The sequence below is a fragment of the Neodiprion pinetum genome, chromosome 6 (genome assembly GCF_021155775.2).
Source record: "Neodiprion pinetum isolate iyNeoPine1 chromosome 6, iyNeoPine1.2, whole genome shotgun sequence".
In the NCBI taxonomy this organism is placed as follows: domain Eukaryota; kingdom Metazoa; phylum Arthropoda; class Insecta; order Hymenoptera; family Diprionidae; genus Neodiprion; species Neodiprion pinetum.
The window spans coordinates 22,295,682-22,313,443 of NC_060237.1; the positions used below are offsets into that span (position 1 = coordinate 22,295,682).

Sequence of the window (17,762 nt, forward strand, 5' to 3'; positions counted from 1 at the left end):
GTCAAACTTTTCCCCTGCTTTCAGAGCTTCGGGGGTAGAAGGAATGAGGACGTGTTTTGCTGTGGCGAATACGCGACACGCTTCGAACCCAAACAGCGCGAGAATCTTTCATTAAAATACCAGGGCAAAGAATGTATTCCATGCATACGCAAGCGTATTCTGTTTAGCCTACCTCTTCGCTGTTCGTTTTATAAAATCTCGTTGTATTTCAGGCCCCCGAAGCTTCCGCTTATTCCTGCTTATTCTCTGATCACCGAAGCCGATCTAACTCGGATAACGCCGGCGCCGTTTGGCGAGTAAACTTATCCCGAATATTTAATTCCTTCCCACCTCGTTCGGACTCCATCCGGATCGACTCCAGTGCACGGAGAGAAAAAACTTAGAATTTTTACAGAGATTTCTGGAAAATATTACCGTGCTTTCCAATAAACGTGATGAGAACTGCCAGCGTTAGAAAAATTATAAGAAGGTTTCAAAATTATTCTTCGACATACAGGATCAATATTGTTTGCATTGACCAGAGAAAAATATTCATGCACGGAGAAAATTTTACCGTGTTATAGCATGATTGTTTTTCTCTGCGCGGAGAAATTTTTACCGTGCTGTAGCACGGCGCATAGCGTTTTCTTGTACTTCTATGCATTGATACGTGTATTTTTATGTACGACGCTTTTATTGAAGTAATATAAATAATCCGAATAATTGCAGATATATGTTTGTTTCTCTTATCATTTTGGAAGATGCGTTCCTTTACCCTCTTTTTCTATTCGATATATATCATAATTATCGTTCGTGAGGTGTAAACTCCAGTCGTGCGTCGGAGCTGACACACAAACCTTTTTTTTTTTAACCCAAGAAATGAAACGTTAATTTTTCAGCATAGTCGATAAAACTCAGTCACCTGGATCAGAGGAAAATATAATAAGTGACATATGTCGATAGAGATAAAAATATACCTAGCTTACATACACTGACAAAAAATGGATCGAGTCCAACATGATATGCGCTTTAATATTCGTGGCTTCGATTATTAATTGTATTGATGAATGAAAAACATTCTAAATATTTTGAATCGACATCCCTTTGTGCTTTAAATTATTACAGTGAATATCCTTTTCGACTGAACATTCTATAGTTCCCACTGTCAGTGCATTTGTTAAAAAAATTGGTTTTGTTGCCCTGAAACAGAAAATAATACGATCGGTTAAACGAGTGTTTTTGTATATTTCAGATTTATTTCATAAATACTTACGCCAAGATTCTTCACCATCACTACACACTCCGCGATTTTTATCCCCGTGAATCGGCCGCCGGCTTGGAAACGCCGCGCCTTCTCTCAGAACCAAAAACTATCAAGCCGACGTGCAACAAGCGCGGTCAATTGAAGCTTGAAAACTCAGTTGTTGGTAAAAAAAAATTGATCGAAGAGCTGCAGACTTAAGACATCGAAAGTTCTTTACTTTTTCATATACCGCTTACGAAATCGCTAGGCAAAAAGCGCGATCGTTCGATTCGCATTATCAGGGTGGCGACAATTTTACTAAAGTATAATTCCTCGACTTTTCCCTCACGTTTCCCGTAAAAAAATTCCGAATTCCTTGACATTTTCCCACGAAACTTGAGTATTATTGAGCAGTTTTTACGACCTCACAGCTCCAGAGGTTGTGCACCTTGAATATATTAATTTGGATCTAAAAAACACGTAGCATTGCTTCGTATGAGACGAATAATTGGAAATTGAACGCTTCCATTTCCGATGGTCGGTTTAACTGAATTTATGAAGCATAGTTCAAGATTGATAACGATTTTTATGAAAAAAAAAGTACGTTTCTCCATTTGGTCGATCATATCTCCCTGACTTTTCCCGGTTTTAAAAGTCTCTCACCACGCTGCTCGATCACTAGATCACTGGATCACTCGATTCAACTGGCTCACTCGAATCGAAACTCAGATCACTCGGGTCACCGGATCATCCATTTTTGGGCCACTGGACCACTCGATCACTCGATTAGTCCCGGAGGCAGCGTAAAAAATTTGCGGGTCATTTCCACAAGCTTCATCTTTTTTAAGTTAAATGTGTAACACATAATATTAATGCTGTAAGTCTAACACTCGTGTAACCCACCGTCGTGGGGGCGCGTTGGAAGACGTTCGTGCTACTCTATTGTATGTAACACGGATAACTCGGACAAAAAAAATGAAGCTCGTGAAAATTGTGCAACGAAATCTGACGTTACCTCCCGGACTAATCACTCGATCACTCGATCACTGGGATCACCTTGGACACCTTAACCACTGGATGGAGTCGATTACCGGATCCCACCGATCCCTCGAACACTGGATCGTTGGATCATTTGCAGGATGGCGCCGATTGTGCTCAAATAAAATTCCCTGACTTTTCCCGTAAAAAAATTCAGAACTCCCTGACGTTTTCCCAGGAAACTTGAATATTGTTGAGCAGCTTTTACGATCTCACAGCTCCGAAAGTTGTACAATATACATCTTGAATATATTAATTTGGATCTAAAAAACGCAAATAATATCGCTTCGTCTCACACGAATAATTAGAAATTGTACAATTCTATTTCTGGCACTTAGCTTAGCTGAATTTACAAAGCACGGCCGAAGTTTGAAAACAATTCATAGAAAAGTGCGTTCTTTCCAATGATTCGTCATGAATCCTTGACTTTTCCCGATAGACAAAATTCTCCGACTACTTCCGGTTTTCCCGGTTTGTCGCCACCCTGATTATTAATAATCGCGCAAAAGGCGCGTCCGATTCCCGTGATTAATTCACACGCACATAAGGGCGCGACCGATTTACCTGTCAAAATACCTTAAATATCTAGAACTTGTCGCAAAATTCTGCAGAAACCCAATCCGCATCCGCGTCTTTTCGAATCCGACACGTCGCGATGCGGATTGTTCTTCCGAGATGCGGGTCAAGTCCGGGAGGGAGGTTGGAGGGCATGCATTACCTATATTGTGTGGCGTGACGGTCGGCGTTCCTCTTCGACGCGACGTCTTCGAGCTCAGCATCTCTCCCCATCTAGCGTACCACGGAACGCGATAGATGGTCCAGAGATGCGTTTTGCCCATTCGGACGATCACAGAAATCAATCGAATGGAATAACGATCGGTAATGACTAAATAATTGAATTGAATAACGATTGAAAAATAGCTGCAGAGTGACAAGAAATGGAAAATTCAATTTCGTTTATATTCAAATGCTTTCAAATACTCTAGAGACTCGAATACGGAGTCTTTTGGGAAAATTTCTGTGTTCGTTTGACGCTGTGGATTACAAAAGTTAGTAACATCACGGTACATCGCGACCTTCCTACCCTCGCCTGTTTCCCAACGAAGCCACCCAACGGAAAAGAGAGATTCACACACACACACACGCACAAACCTCGCGACGGATCCCAAAACGTTCGCCTACCTACCCGGTTACCTATATTCGATCTAAACGATTCTCCATTCTTTCCAACACACGTCATTCTTCGTTATTCGCGCCGTGGTCACTGACTTACATTTTCGTTGTTTACCTGTTGGGAGCAAAATGTTTTTGTATCGTAGTCTGCCTACTCAGAATATAGTATCGCGGTTGTTTTCCGCCAACCCTAGTATCGTATGCATCATTTTAGTAAATGTTGGCAGACTATCGGTACATCAACCTTTTGTAAAAGTGATTAAAAACATCCTGTATGCCAATCAGCATTTTTCTAAGCGAACTAAGAAAAAAAAGCATTTGATCGATACTTGTTGAATGTTAAAATATTGAAAATAACCTATAATATAATATGGAATTTGATTACGTTACGTTCTGCCAGATTTTAGAATTTCATTGATATAACGATAATGTGAATATATGAATACGTTCAAACCTCAGGTGAACACACCGCTTAAAGGACATCGTCGGTAAATTCAAACGTAGATTATTACATCAGTTGCGAAACACAATTCGATCTCGCGAGTGCCGAGTAAGCGATGGTTACCTGTCGCGATGCTCATTCCACTTTTAGCAACGTGTAAAATTTCTAACTTCAAGTAAGCTACGGTTAATTCAATTGTGAAGCGAAAATTATTCGACCAAAAGTCAGGCACGTTGCGATCGCGAATGAGCCTATCCATGCAGCTAAGAAATCCAAGATTTGTGTAACAATTGTTACCGCCACGCCACGTGACAGGGGAATACCAGGGAAATACCCGTAACCTAAATACGTGCAAACTCACCGACGTTGCCGAGTAATGGAGAAGTTGCTCGGATGTCTTTGCTTAAATCTGGAAAAGCAAAAAAGGAGGCCCGAATTAATTTTTATGTATAAAGCTGCATTGTCAGTTCTCCAATTAATTATCACCGTTGTTTACAGATTACGCAAGGGTTAAAATTATGCTTCAAATGTGCCACCTTGAACAATCAAACGGTTATTAAAATGAGTATTCTTACCTCCTTTAGGTTGCTCCACACTTGAAATGTAGTAGTTCGCGTAGCATCTCACAATCAGGTCGAATGGTGTAGCGTCGCACTTTTTACACTGCGATAAGAATATAACAGAATATTACTCGTTGTACATACTTGGATCAGATTTCATGTCCCTATAAACTGCGTGTGTCAAAATAATATTTTTTTTTTTTTCACAACATTTCAGTGGTTTCCGATGTGTTAATAAATGAACTCCATAAATGAATGATAGAAAGCTAATTAAATAGATACAAGTATCGAATATATATGAGTAAGGCCTGTGAACAGCTACCACTATTTACGACCAAAAGCGACAATGTAATCAAGAATCATATTTATTACGTACCTTCCGGTTTTATCCACTGCAGGGGATGGTCTAGTTTGCACCTCGTCTCCTGAGATCAGTCAATCGAGCCGACTCTTTCGGATCGTTGCTAAATTTGGTCAATCACGCTGAAATGTAGCCGTCCCTGTAGTCAGATAAGAGATAACATTTTGTTAGTATTCCATGTTCCAAATCAATTCACGCTCTATTGAAAATTAGCGATCATTTTTACAAAACATAATCAAAGACCGAACACCGATAAAGTTTAACCGAAAGACAAACCTCCGAAGTGACGAACATGTAACGACACAGCTACACATGCGTGAATAATAACACACTTCCGTATTCGGTTAGCGAACGGATAATTTATTTTTATATAAAAAGAATGCCGCCTAAATGAACCACTCACTGATGAACACGTTACAATTGCATTACGAACTTATTGTCAAACGAAGCTCGCCTTCCGCAAGGCTCGTTTTTTCAGAATATCAGAAAGAAAACCGCAACGGAATATTATCGGAGTATTTTCTTGTCTCAATACGGCAAGCTTCGGAAAGCTAAAATCTAAAAATCTGCAGTGTGATAATTAAACTCGATTCCACTTTTTGCGTCGTAGCTGCTTGCCTAAAAGGACTGATTGTGAGTTGAACTTGTCAACGATGCAGCTACGCACTCACCGAAGGTCGGCCGCACAAACAAATAACAAACAAACGACACGCGACGCGGAGAGTCGAGAATCGAATTTCCAAAGACCTGAAGTTGCACGGTAGAATGAAAAAGGAGGCCCGGATTAATTTAGCAAATCGGCTTTTTAATTCTCAAATTAATTGTTACCGTTGTCTAGTTTAATATTCACGCATTGCACGCTGTAACAAAAGTTCGGCTTCAAATCTACGACATCGAATTATCAATCAATAAATAAAGTGAGTGTCGTTACCTGGAATCTGGGCTGCTCCACACTTTTACATGTAGTAGTTCTCGAAGCATCTCAGGTTTACAGTTGCACAAAACAATGAAAACTCGGAAATTCACCTTCAATTACGTAATACACCGTAACAGAAATCGTTGAGCATATATACTCGGCCCGTTTTTGTACAGAGACGTAGTACGAGAATGATTTTCGGTACCTACATGTGTTCGAAGCCAGCTTCCGTCGAACACTGATAGGAAAGCACCGATTGTCGGTCAACATTTCGAGCGTGTTTACATCGCTGCGTCCTTCGAGACTCGCGTCAATGTTATGATCCGCATCAATGGATCGTAAACTCGTCGCGTACGCACAAATTTGTTTTCTTTTCAAACAGTGAGGTGATTACGGGTTGTATTTAAACGATTTAAAGTAACCTGCATGCCTAGAAATTGAATCTTTTCTTTTCTTCTTATTCGATAATTCGGTCACCGCCGATTCGGCACCCACTCGAGCTCTTCGTTTGTTTCTCGCAGGCTGGCCAACCAGTCTTTAGTTTTAAACTGTGAAAGACCGCAAAATGATTCGCAAATCGCAAATTCTCAGAAAATGTTGACAGTTATGTTACCTTTTTGTTCAATTTTTTTGGAATTCGATACTCGCATTTTTGGGCTGGATCGATCGACTTTTTTCCGCGTTTTTCGCAACATACAGAGAGTAAAAATGTAGCCCAAAAATGTTGTATCGAATTCCAAAAAATTGGACAAAAAGGTAACATAACTGTCAACATTTTCTGAGAATTTGCGATTTTTTAGCTGATAATTACGGCAGCGGTAAAAAAACGATTAAAAATCCCGAAAAACCAATGCTTTTCTTATGGGAAAAAGTAAGGCTTCCTAGCGGGCGGTAAATATAGGGGGAAAAATTTTAAAAAATTCCGACATTTTTTTTGAATTATTACGAACCAATTTGGGGGGTAACACCATTAAATTTCGATTTTGTCCTTCTTAAGGACATGACAAGTCTAATATATATCATAATTATCGTTCGTAAGGAACAAACTCCAGTCGTGCGTCGGAGCTGACACACACACTTTTTTTTTCCTTTTAACATGGCTTAGCATGGCAACATTGTATCGACGGTCACCACCCTCCTCAAAGCATTTGCTAAGAGAGCATGGTAAAATTTCTCCGCTGTCTTCAATTTATTTCCGATGAGACCATAAATTTCTCTGCAGTCGCAAATGAAAAATTTGAAAGCTCCAATTTTCAATGTGCTGCATTTGAAAAATTCGCTATTACATTTAAAATTCAATGATTCTGAGAGATATTTTTTTTTAAATGCGTAGTAAATTTTTTGTGAGAGCAGATGAAAAATTACAAGGTCCACATTTTTACGGTGCTGCATCGGAAAAATGCGTCGTCACATTTTAAATTTTGTGCTGCCAAAATACATAGTTTCTAAGCAAGGTAGTAATTTTTTTCATAAAAACCCATAATTTTTGTAACACGCATCAATAAAAACTGCATTAGGTGTCTTTTACATCACGATTATAGTAACAGCAGGGTAATTTTTCTCAGATTTTTCTCTCCGTGTGGCGAAACTGAGAACAAGGTTCAGTGGAGATGAGTTTTGAAAGGTGGTTACATCCATAATGGAAATACTCCAAACGTTACCGTTGTTTCGCATAAAAAGCTATACGGGGATGACTTTCTTCGAGAAACTGGCAGCGAAATGTTGAAAAACAGTGAAACATTCTCTCTCGAATGAAGATGGATTCCATTTACTAAACGAACGAGAATGGTCCTAATTCCGTAGGCTCAAGGCGGCCCCCCCTTACCTTAATTAACGAATAATAGACCTCGGTGCGACGGTAATAGCCGTATCTCGTGGTAACGGTGTAGCAGCTCCCCTGTAGCGCGATTTCATCGACACCGATACCTTGCCAGTCGCCTATCCATCACTCCGGGTGCGCGATAAGCCGGAATTCTCACCGCCAGGGGAAAAGCGAGCATCCCCCGGTAACCGGGGTAACGATATCGAGTTACCCCGGGCAAGTTGAAGTTGAGCGGGACGCGTACACACACCCGTTTCAACACAGTGATATTGAAATGCAGTTTGCTCGGCTTGGAGGCCTTCGCCACTTGGCACCCGCCACGCCGTACGGATCAGCCGAGCTGCGCTTCGGGGCGCATAATTATACCAAATGTTCCGCGAATTGTTGGCGAAATTGCTGTAATCGCATTCGTGTAAGCTGATCGGGTTCGAGTGCTCCAGAATTGAAACTACGGCACGGATATCTTACCTAGTTTTTCTGCCCACCCCCCGTGGGGGTGAAGAATTATAATATAGGGAGTACTGCGATTACGGAGGATACAAATGTAATGTAGGGTTTTCGGTTCGTTGATAAGGGATTGTGCAGGTGAGGGGCGTCGGAAAAAAAATTTCTCCTCCATTATTTTCGACGATACAACGACAAATGTAGCTGATGAAACTTGATGAAACTTTGCAAGCTCGTTTCCAGGTAAATCTGAATTCGAAACTCGTTTTGAGCTAGTTTAAGAAGCTCTCCTCGATCCCTTAAGCATACATCCGGTGTATACTTGAAACTTTTACACCTACACGGCTTTCGAAGGAGGTTAATAAATTTTCTGAAACTATCACAGTAGCCCAACGATGCGTGGTTTCAAATATCCGCTTCGTCGTTTTCATATTCGCAGTTGAAAAAAAAAGAAAAAAATATTATGTTTATTCTAGTTGCTTGTCGTTTAATAATTTTCGGCATTGAAGGAACGAACATTGTTCTAGAAGTTCATATCTCATCAATTACATCGCGCGGGCCAAGCTTACTTGAATTTTTTTACTTCGGTACGATTTTCTACAACGTTTCGGGGCTAGGTACGAGTAGAAATGGGTCAATGCAGTGTTGAAAATCAGGGTAAAACAATTACTGAGGCACGAGGAATAAATCACGCCTAGTATTTCCACCCCTCGTCAATGTCAGTCTGTAAAAAAATAATATCATAAGGTCATTCCCCCACTTTTTCATCATCAAGTATAATATATAGCATCGTTGTCAACCCTCCCCGATGAAAACTTCAGAGGCAGCAAAATAAAATTGAAAACTCAACCAAAAACAAAAAAAAAAAAAACGCGATAAATAAGCGGCTAATCTGAATACGCGCGAGATCGCGTACGACAAAAACGGCGAGGCTCGTTACACGTATTACATACAATCCTAAAGCTCACGTGACGATTCATCCTCCATATTTACGATGGCAGCAAAATATTTATAACATTTGACAAAGAGAGCGCTTCGTTAATTTTTTTTTATGACATTTTATTCGGTTTCCTCATTACGGCTCATGATTTTAAAAGCTACCACAAAGTAATTGGGACTATTCTGAAATTACTGCATCGAAAGATTTAATCCGGTGATAATCGACTGCTGCATACGTTAATTATTAAAATCGGATTGACATAAACCCAGGATGATTACCAGAGTTGATTCAGAGCTCTTTGATCAAAATAATGAAATCTGTGTACGTGTATAAATAAGTTCGGTATGAAATTGCAAATCTCGTTTTCAGCGCGACGCGTCCGCTGTCGATGAATAATGTTCGCAAAGGTTGGTATAATAAGCTTGAAAATTGGTCGGGATTATACTTTTTCCACGCAGTATGACGTAAAAATATATTACGTATACCGTATGAGAATGAAAGGCGAAGGTGTGGCAGATTGAAGATGTGTAAACATGAAACGTGATATGATATACTTGAAGGGTTGAAAAAAGGTGAAAAGGGAGAATTGGTGAAAAAAAAACTTCCCCTCCCCCCCTCCTGCGATTTGCATAGGACAGAAGTGACTACCTGAGCATCCAGGCTGTGGACCGTTGCAAAAACGAAGCGTGTCAAAACCGTTATAATTAACTCGACCCAAAGCTAAGCCCCTTGATTTATATGCATACAGGTTAGGTAATCCTTCCCTTCGTGTCCTCTTCGCCTCCCCTCCCGCTCCCCCTCTTTTGCCGGTAATACGTTACTGTGTGTATACAGCTTGCATGCCTGTGACGATTCGGGCTGGCTGGGCCGAGGTTATTTACGGTACTGTAAGGGCTGCACCCGAATATCTCGCCGCACGACTCGCGACACCCGTTATCTTAATGAATGACGTCACGCTCAATTTGAGATAACTCACGGTATAATTGGATCTGACGGCGAGGCGCTCTGTAGCCCCTTTCGCATTTTCTGCTCGATATTTTTAATAGCCTTTTCCGATTGCGGATATTCAAGCCCGAATTTTCCCGCCTCGTGGGGCGATTAAATCGTAATAGGAGAAGCGCAAACACCGACCTCAAACTTTCGGTTCCAAGAACTCGATATCCGCAAAGTTCACCTCAAAGGATATCAAAAATCGTATAGCAAAATCAGGAGATTTTCACATCTTCCATACAACAGATCGCAAGCGTCGTGTATTCTTGTACAATTTTCAATTACACAGCCATGATCGTAAAACGATAAGGTACCTACGTATAAAGTGGCTCTTGAGATGCGATACCAACCCCCTAACATCCCTATATATGCCAGCATAATAAAGTGCAAGTTTGATGCTGCATCCGAGAATTCCCTCTTATCGTTACTTCAGAGACGTATAAAAAGCCCGACGCTTCGTATACACGTAACTTATGATGTACACCTACACGCAGGTGTTTCACGTCGACGTACAAGTACGAAAGTACGTATATGAATCTACGTTCGAGGACCAGATAGGTACCGCGGGCCGCAGTCAATTGAAGTCAAGGAACGATCACAGGACACGTCGTAGTCGTCGACGTCGTTGCAAAGTGAATTCCGTAGTGGCTAGTTTTTGCCACCCACAACGAGGACGATCGTCCATAACTGTGCGTTACACTTTTTATTCCGAGCACTTTGTCGCTGCGAAATGGGAGGAAGAAGGGACCGAGAGAGTACACAGGGTGACACTCCTCGCGACGACGCCGACGCCCCGAAAACCGCTCGACTTGAACAGGTACGCAACGGCGTTGCGGTCCCCTCGAGAGCTTTCATTGAAATGCGCGCGATAAAACTTCCCGTTTCAAGTCCTGCAAGCCGTCGCGTATCGTCGGCCTTCGAGACGAGGAAGAGCCTGCGGCGTGTCGTTGTATTGAATATTCAATGATTCGGGAGTTGACGATATTTTAAGGGTAGAAGATCAACCTGAAGTTGCGATTAAAAGTAACCATCGCATCGATATAATCGGGCACTTAAGACCAACGAAACTCAAAATCTCACCTGCAATTTGTATGAGCAATAAGCACCTAATGAAAATCGGTTCTTATCGTTATTTTTGACGATGAGTTCCCGGTTGATGCGGGGTAAATTTTTTTCAGTCATCGAATGAAGTTTAATTGAAGGAAATTGAATGAGCTTAGAAAAATTTCCAACAACGTCGCAGGGCTTCTTTCTAATTAAAAGTCGTCTCTACGGCGCGCTCTGGAAACTAAGGTAGGATATCAAACTCGCCGTGAGGTAAGTCGGTCACCAAGTGGTACAGCCGAAGAACGTATAACGCCCGACGAGACGTGTGCTATACAACGTGGCTCAGAATTTGACGTATAATCTCGTGGGCGTCAGACGACGGGCTAAGCTCAGCGCAAATCCACCTTCGCTGCCCCTGGAGAGTGAGAGTCTGCCGCCCCGAGAAAAACCTGTCCGAGAATGGAATATCCCGTATTAATGACTCGGTGACACGGCCACTACCACGAGCCACGTGTACAACTGCAGCCGAATATTCACTCTCTCACCCCCTAGTTGAAGAAGCGACTGAGTTGTCCGAAATGTTGTAGCCGTTACTCTCAGATTAGAAATTAGACCAATTTCTCAGCTTTCAAACTCGTGATAACCGATCGAGTCTTAGAATAACTTCCACTGCGACGATCGTCGTCGATTTCCGATCAGTGACGAAGTTATATAGAAGGAGTCGTAAAGGGTTCAAGCTTCTGAATGGCATATCGCAGCGATTTGTTTCTATTCAACGATTTGAGAAAATTCGAATTTTATCCATTCGTCAAAGTAAGCTCGTGCCAGTTGCCTCATAATCGGGTGTTGCACAGGGCACGAGCTAGCAACGTCTGTAAAGTGAATGAAATTGCATTTTCAGAAACTGGCGTGTTCATTTTACGCCTGTAGGCTATATTCTATCTCGGGGCTATTCCTTTCTTTTTTAATTTTTTTTTTTTGTCTTTATTTGAAAGCTCAACCCAGGTTAGTGTGTAAGATAAAGCGACTTGCGTGTCATTAAGCCACGTCGCTAATTGGGTTAATGAGGCGATGCTCTGCTCGCTGAGTCAAACCTTCACATTCACCTCGCAGTGCACCGAAGCTTTCGACGTGTGTGTGTGTGTGTATACATAGGAAACGTCCTGGCTGACGGTAACGTTGTAGCGATAAGATTTTAAACTTTTAACGACAATTTTTAACGCGTCAAAATTTAATCTCCATTATTAACGATCCACCGTTATAATTGATATTGTCATCCGTGAATCGTTATTACGGCTTGCGAGGCAGCGGCGAAGTGTCCTTATCGATGACGAGTAAGCTCGCGGGTACCGCTGATCCGTCGGAAGAATGCAGCGAGATAACGGAGATCAGAGAAGACGTCGCTGCAAAATTCCAAACGTTTTTCCAGACGTGACAGTAAACTCGGATAGGTAATTGGGGGAATTAACGCGTCGCATGAGACGCGAGATAACCGCTACCGACATCGCATCGTATCACATCTGCCCACATACTGTGTACACGGCAAACGAACGCCGTCATTTCGCATACCTTACCCAGACGAAGTTCCGCCAAGACGATTGAGATCGAGATTTCGATCGAACCGGCGTCCTGCGAGCCGGATGGATCTCCTCCCCGCGTATCTAGACGTTGGTACGTATGTACACTCAAAGTAAGCATTGAGTTAGCAAACTTGCCTAACTCCTCCACCCGTTCCGAACCTACGTCCTCCTCGATCTCATCTCTTTCTCTCGCTGACAGACGAACTACCAGTACCTGACTTCCGTAAGCGTTAGACGTAATTGCTCTGATCAAAGTCGTCTGTTTGAACTAGAAGCGCGGTCCCCTCCGTTTCACCCACCGATCTATACGCGGCGCCTACAGAATTGTGCGAAAACTGACTTCCCCAATTACCAGCTGAACTCCGGTTTCCTCGAGCACTTGGTGTTGCATCGCACATTGGCAATACGGTCGTCATTGGATCACAGAAACTGTGTGTACGAACACCTCGGCGTGATAGTTCCTCGAAAACAACCCCCGTCGAGCTTTGGTGTTCGAGCTTTCGCGGATCGGCCTCGGTTTGACGGTTTGGAAGGGGGAATCTAGTCTGGGGAATGGAAACGTCGACAAGGCTCGGCCTCGGTTCACCGTATTGTGAAGCGACGTGGTCGATGCCAACGAGCGATTGGTTTGTACATGATATAGATTGCCTCGGCTGGATGGAACCGAGTAGTCTTGGCGTATCAAACGGTCCTCCATAACTCAATGGAATTAGCCACCATTGTGAACCGCGGAGCACGGAGCAGAAGTCAGATTGCGATTCAAGGTGCACGGTTACAAATCCAATTGAACATTTCATTATGACCGCGGGTATATCGGGACAATATCTGCTGCATCGGACTTGAGTCACCCTTAGAAACTGGATATCGTTGAGACGGAATTTGTTTACACCGATGCGACGAGCCGAGTTTTCATCCACCGCAAACGCCACTCATCCTTCCGTCAATGATCCGAACGCCAGCTGGGGATATATCCACCTCGAATGACGATCCGCGAAGCCGCGTTTGTACTCTCAGCCGCGTATATATATATATACAATATATATATATATGCGAGTGTCTGAAGCCATATGAATATTCATTGGTCTGGTAGCGAAAAAGTGGACATCCTGATGCGAAACGTGTTGAGGGAGCCTAACGCCATCGTCGCCGAACGTCAAAGAGAAATTTTATTCAGACACACACACACACACACACACACACACACACACAGGCACACTCACACGTATATTATATACCGTGTGCATGCATATATTTGTTACATATATGGTATGTGGATAAGCCGTGAAGTAAGGGCGAATTTTTTCATCCCCCTTACGAGCCTATGTACGCGTGTATATGGCACACTTACATTTTCGTAGGTCAAATCCCCGACGGGGGCACGCAGGCAGCTCGCTTTGAAAGAGACGCCGGTAATTTCCACTTCAAAGTTTGCATTATTCGCATAAAATACACCGGCTTTTCGGTGCACGCATGATACAGTAATATATTATTACATGTAAAGCAGGCGATACTTTTATCTTTTTTCATGCGTAATTTAAACGTTTTTTATTTATTTTTTTTCTTCACGGAAATATACAGAAATAAATTGCACCGTGACATCTGTATATAGGTTTTATTTGTGATTATGCGCTTGACGCGATAAACATTTTTCATCGGGTTAATTTCTCCCCTATATTTTTTTTACTCACGCACCCTTGGAGCCGAAGCTTAAATCGACTTCTTAACAGATGTGCCGAGTTCATTGATTGCCTTGTTTTTTCCGACTGATCAATCGTATGATTCCGAAGCGATTTTAAATTATCTATCCAGTCCAATTGTGAATTGAGACTTAAATTATGCTGCACGATTGGCTCGGTTTGATTTTCAACTATACTTAAGGATACTGGATTCTAAAATTTAAACTTGTAGACTGAAATTTCATTCCACTTCTTCTTAAAGGTATAATAAATATAGCGAAAGAAGAAATTTTAAACGTGATCACGTACTTGGGTAAAAGGACCACAAATTTGAAAATTTTGGTATATTTACTGAGGTCTCTTACTCGAAATTCCTACTCTAAGAAACTTTGAATACCATTGAATGATTTTCGGGGGTTGAAGTACTAGAATAGACACCCCTTGAATTCGAAAATCATCATAACCCACCATCGATGGTCTAGAGGTTTGAAAGCTTGGTACCCAATGCAACTTTAATTCAAGAAATTCGTCGGCCTTTCACCTCCGTCGGATTTTCATCCGCCTGAACGCTGTATTGATGTGATAATCATGCGAATCATCGGTGTATGGAACTATCAGATCAGACTGAATCGATAATTACGTGCCCATTATAAAGCATTCAGGACAACACATAGTGATAACGTGGACCTGTAAATACGTGTACTGGATGTGCACCACCATTCCAACATAGATTATGGCACCACTGTATTAATATATGTTCATTGTACGTGTAGATAATTTATAATGGTGGCAGAACGTTACAACGATCGCAGTATTTCAAAGGGCAAAGATAAAAGTGAGAAAGAAAATTGAGTCAAGCATAGTTGAAGTAAAAATGTAACAATTAATATTCATTAAATGACGAGTGATGTGGGTGGGGAAAAATTTATTTCCCCGAACAAAATTCCACGTTTTGTCTTGGGCACAATCAGAATGAATTACGTTTTCTGAACTACGTTCGTTACATGATAGCAATTCGACTTGATTGCAATAGCAAGTGATCCGTGGTATCTGCAAGAATCACCGGGAGTCGGTAACTCGGGAAATCGACGATCATATCGGGGAGTAAAAAGGAACCAGTTGCGTGATACACGGAAGAACAAGCTGTTAATTCTGGAGAGAATGGGAGAGAGAGAGAGTGAGTGAGAGAGTATGAGAGAGAGAGAGATAGAGATAGAGAGAGAGATGAGCTTGTTCGTTGGGTTGTTGACCACTCGGTTAAGTGATGGAGGACAGCTTCTATATCCTGTCATTTGTCAGAGGATCGAACGATCCTAGGGAAGTCGGTATAATAGCACCGATAATGAGCTGAACCGCGACCATCCATCAATCCTGCATCCGACCCGAACGACCCGTCGAATCCCGAGCCCATCCAACAGGCAACGGCACACGAGGAGCGAGGAGCGTGATTCTTTCTGCCTCAACGATCGAGATACATCGACGGCAGGAAACAATTATACTCTGACGTCGACGCCTCGCGACCGTCGACAGGACGGAAAATAATCGGTCGCTGAGGGAAAAATCCTCTGCACTCTTCGAAGGAGAATCTCAAGGGGGATAATTCTGCGTGGTCGTACACGTATATTGTGATATATTGAATATTCCCATTAACGATGATACGCAGGGTATTTTCGAATCGATTTTTCATTATTCCACGATTCGCCGAATGGATAATGGAAACGCTTGAAATATATCATTCGCGATACTGTGTACGGAGTCATTTATTTCATATGCTATTTCTTTAACCCCGTATAACCGGCAGTAACAGAAACAAGGATTCCCTCTATTCGGTAGCGAAATAGTCAGGCAACATGCGACATATTAAAGCGACAAATTAAAATGTCGATTGAAAATGCTGGAAAATTCGAGACGGGTAAGGATCACTTGTGGCTAAGAAATACACTCTAGCAATAACGCGTTCACATCAGCGTGTACAATGATAACTAAAGAAAAAACAACAAGGTCACAAGAATGTAAATTCATTTGCGCAAAGCGATTCGCACAAAATTGATCAGGTCAGATTTTCCACCGCACAAGCGTCGAATCCGAGTTCCGCTATTGAGAAACTATTGTGACATGCGCTGCACGAAATTCTCTCGCAATTAGCCGAAGAGGACAAAGACGCTGCTGCGGTGCGAAACTAGGCGAGGATCGAGGGTTGCTGGTAATGACCACCGTGCAAGGGGGTGAAAAAGGGGGCGGCTGTCTTATCTCCGGGAGAGAACGGTTGGCCCCATCGGCGACTCCAGAAGATAAGAAGGAAGCCCGAAACCCGGCGAGAGGACCTCGAGTCCTGGCAATGAAGCGACTCCGCGTTTCTGTGTATACCTATAATCGACACGCCGTATCCGAGAGGGATCCATTTTTCATCGGGTAACAGAGAAAGATGGTCCATTCTGACTTGAGCGATAGACCAAAGCCGGGCTTAATTTTTCCCTGGGTTATATTTCTTGAGCTGAAATTCAAGTGAAAGCTGATCCGCCCTGAAGAGTCTTTAAATCCCACTGTTTACTTATTCATTATTTCTATGTTATTTGAATTAAGTTAATATCCTCTTTCCACGAATACCAGGTGCTCATCAGATTGTTTACAGCGATCCGTTTCCAAGAATGGATCCAATCATGAATCACCGCTGATTCAAAGCTGAGCTCCGCCCCCGCATCCTGCAGAGATATCCTAGAAATTTCAGCCAACCCTTACTTCCTGCCGTTATGTACCTCGAACCTCAATTTGTCCAAACCAAAGGCGAGACGAACTCGCGATAACGAACCGCATTTATATGTCCCCCAATATACGTGTAACGCACAGCGTCCTTGGCCCTTGCCAGAATTCGTTTCATCGTCATTGCAATTCAGGCTGAAGTTTCCACGAACGCACCCCTCCGACATACTTTGCGCAATGAATAACGTGACTGGTTTTTGATGCACAAAGATCCGGTGTGGTTAATAATATCCCGCATTTGGTACCGCGGTCACGAGTTTGACAAAAGTTTTTTTATCGGTTGTTTCAGGGGTGGACAAGGCGTACGATGCATAGAGATGTTTGGTCGGCAGGCGGTCGGGATGGCGGTGGTGAAATCTGGGGGCGGTGGTGGACCAGGCTGGGGGGATTGTTGGCGATGGCGATGGCGATGTCGTGCCTCGTTCCGGCGATCCCGGGTGCCGAGGCGAACCCGGATGCCAAGCGACTCTACGATGACCTCCTCTCTAACTACAACCGCCTTATACGCCCCGTCGGCAACAATAGCGACCGACTCACAGTCAAGATGGGCCTCCGGCTCTCCCAACTGATCGATGTAGTAAGTAAAGATTCTCGAGTCGAGTACTCGTTCACCTCGTAATTCCGGCTATATGCTTACCGACGCAACCGCCGCCTCAAGCCCGCGTCGCTAACTCTTCAAGTTCGAGGACAACCTCGCGTCCGCCTCACAATTATTAATACTGACTCTTGTGCAACGTGAACTCCTGCAATTCTGATAATTAATTAATTCAGAGAAATATAACATAGAAATA

General features: G+C 42.7%; 1 protein-coding gene across 1 annotated transcript in view; it reads left to right on the plus strand.

Moving 5' to 3' along the window:
- Nucleotides 1–17,762, plus strand: part of nAChRalpha1 (nicotinic acetylcholine receptor alpha1) — a 104,724-nt gene that overhangs the window by 46,721 nt on the left and 40,241 nt on the right. Inside the window, 2 exon segments of the mRNA XM_046631662.2 lie at nucleotides 17,261–17,369; nucleotides 17,372–17,548. Of these exon segments, the coding sequence (XP_046487618.1) occupies nucleotides 17,261–17,369; nucleotides 17,372–17,548 (286 nt within the window).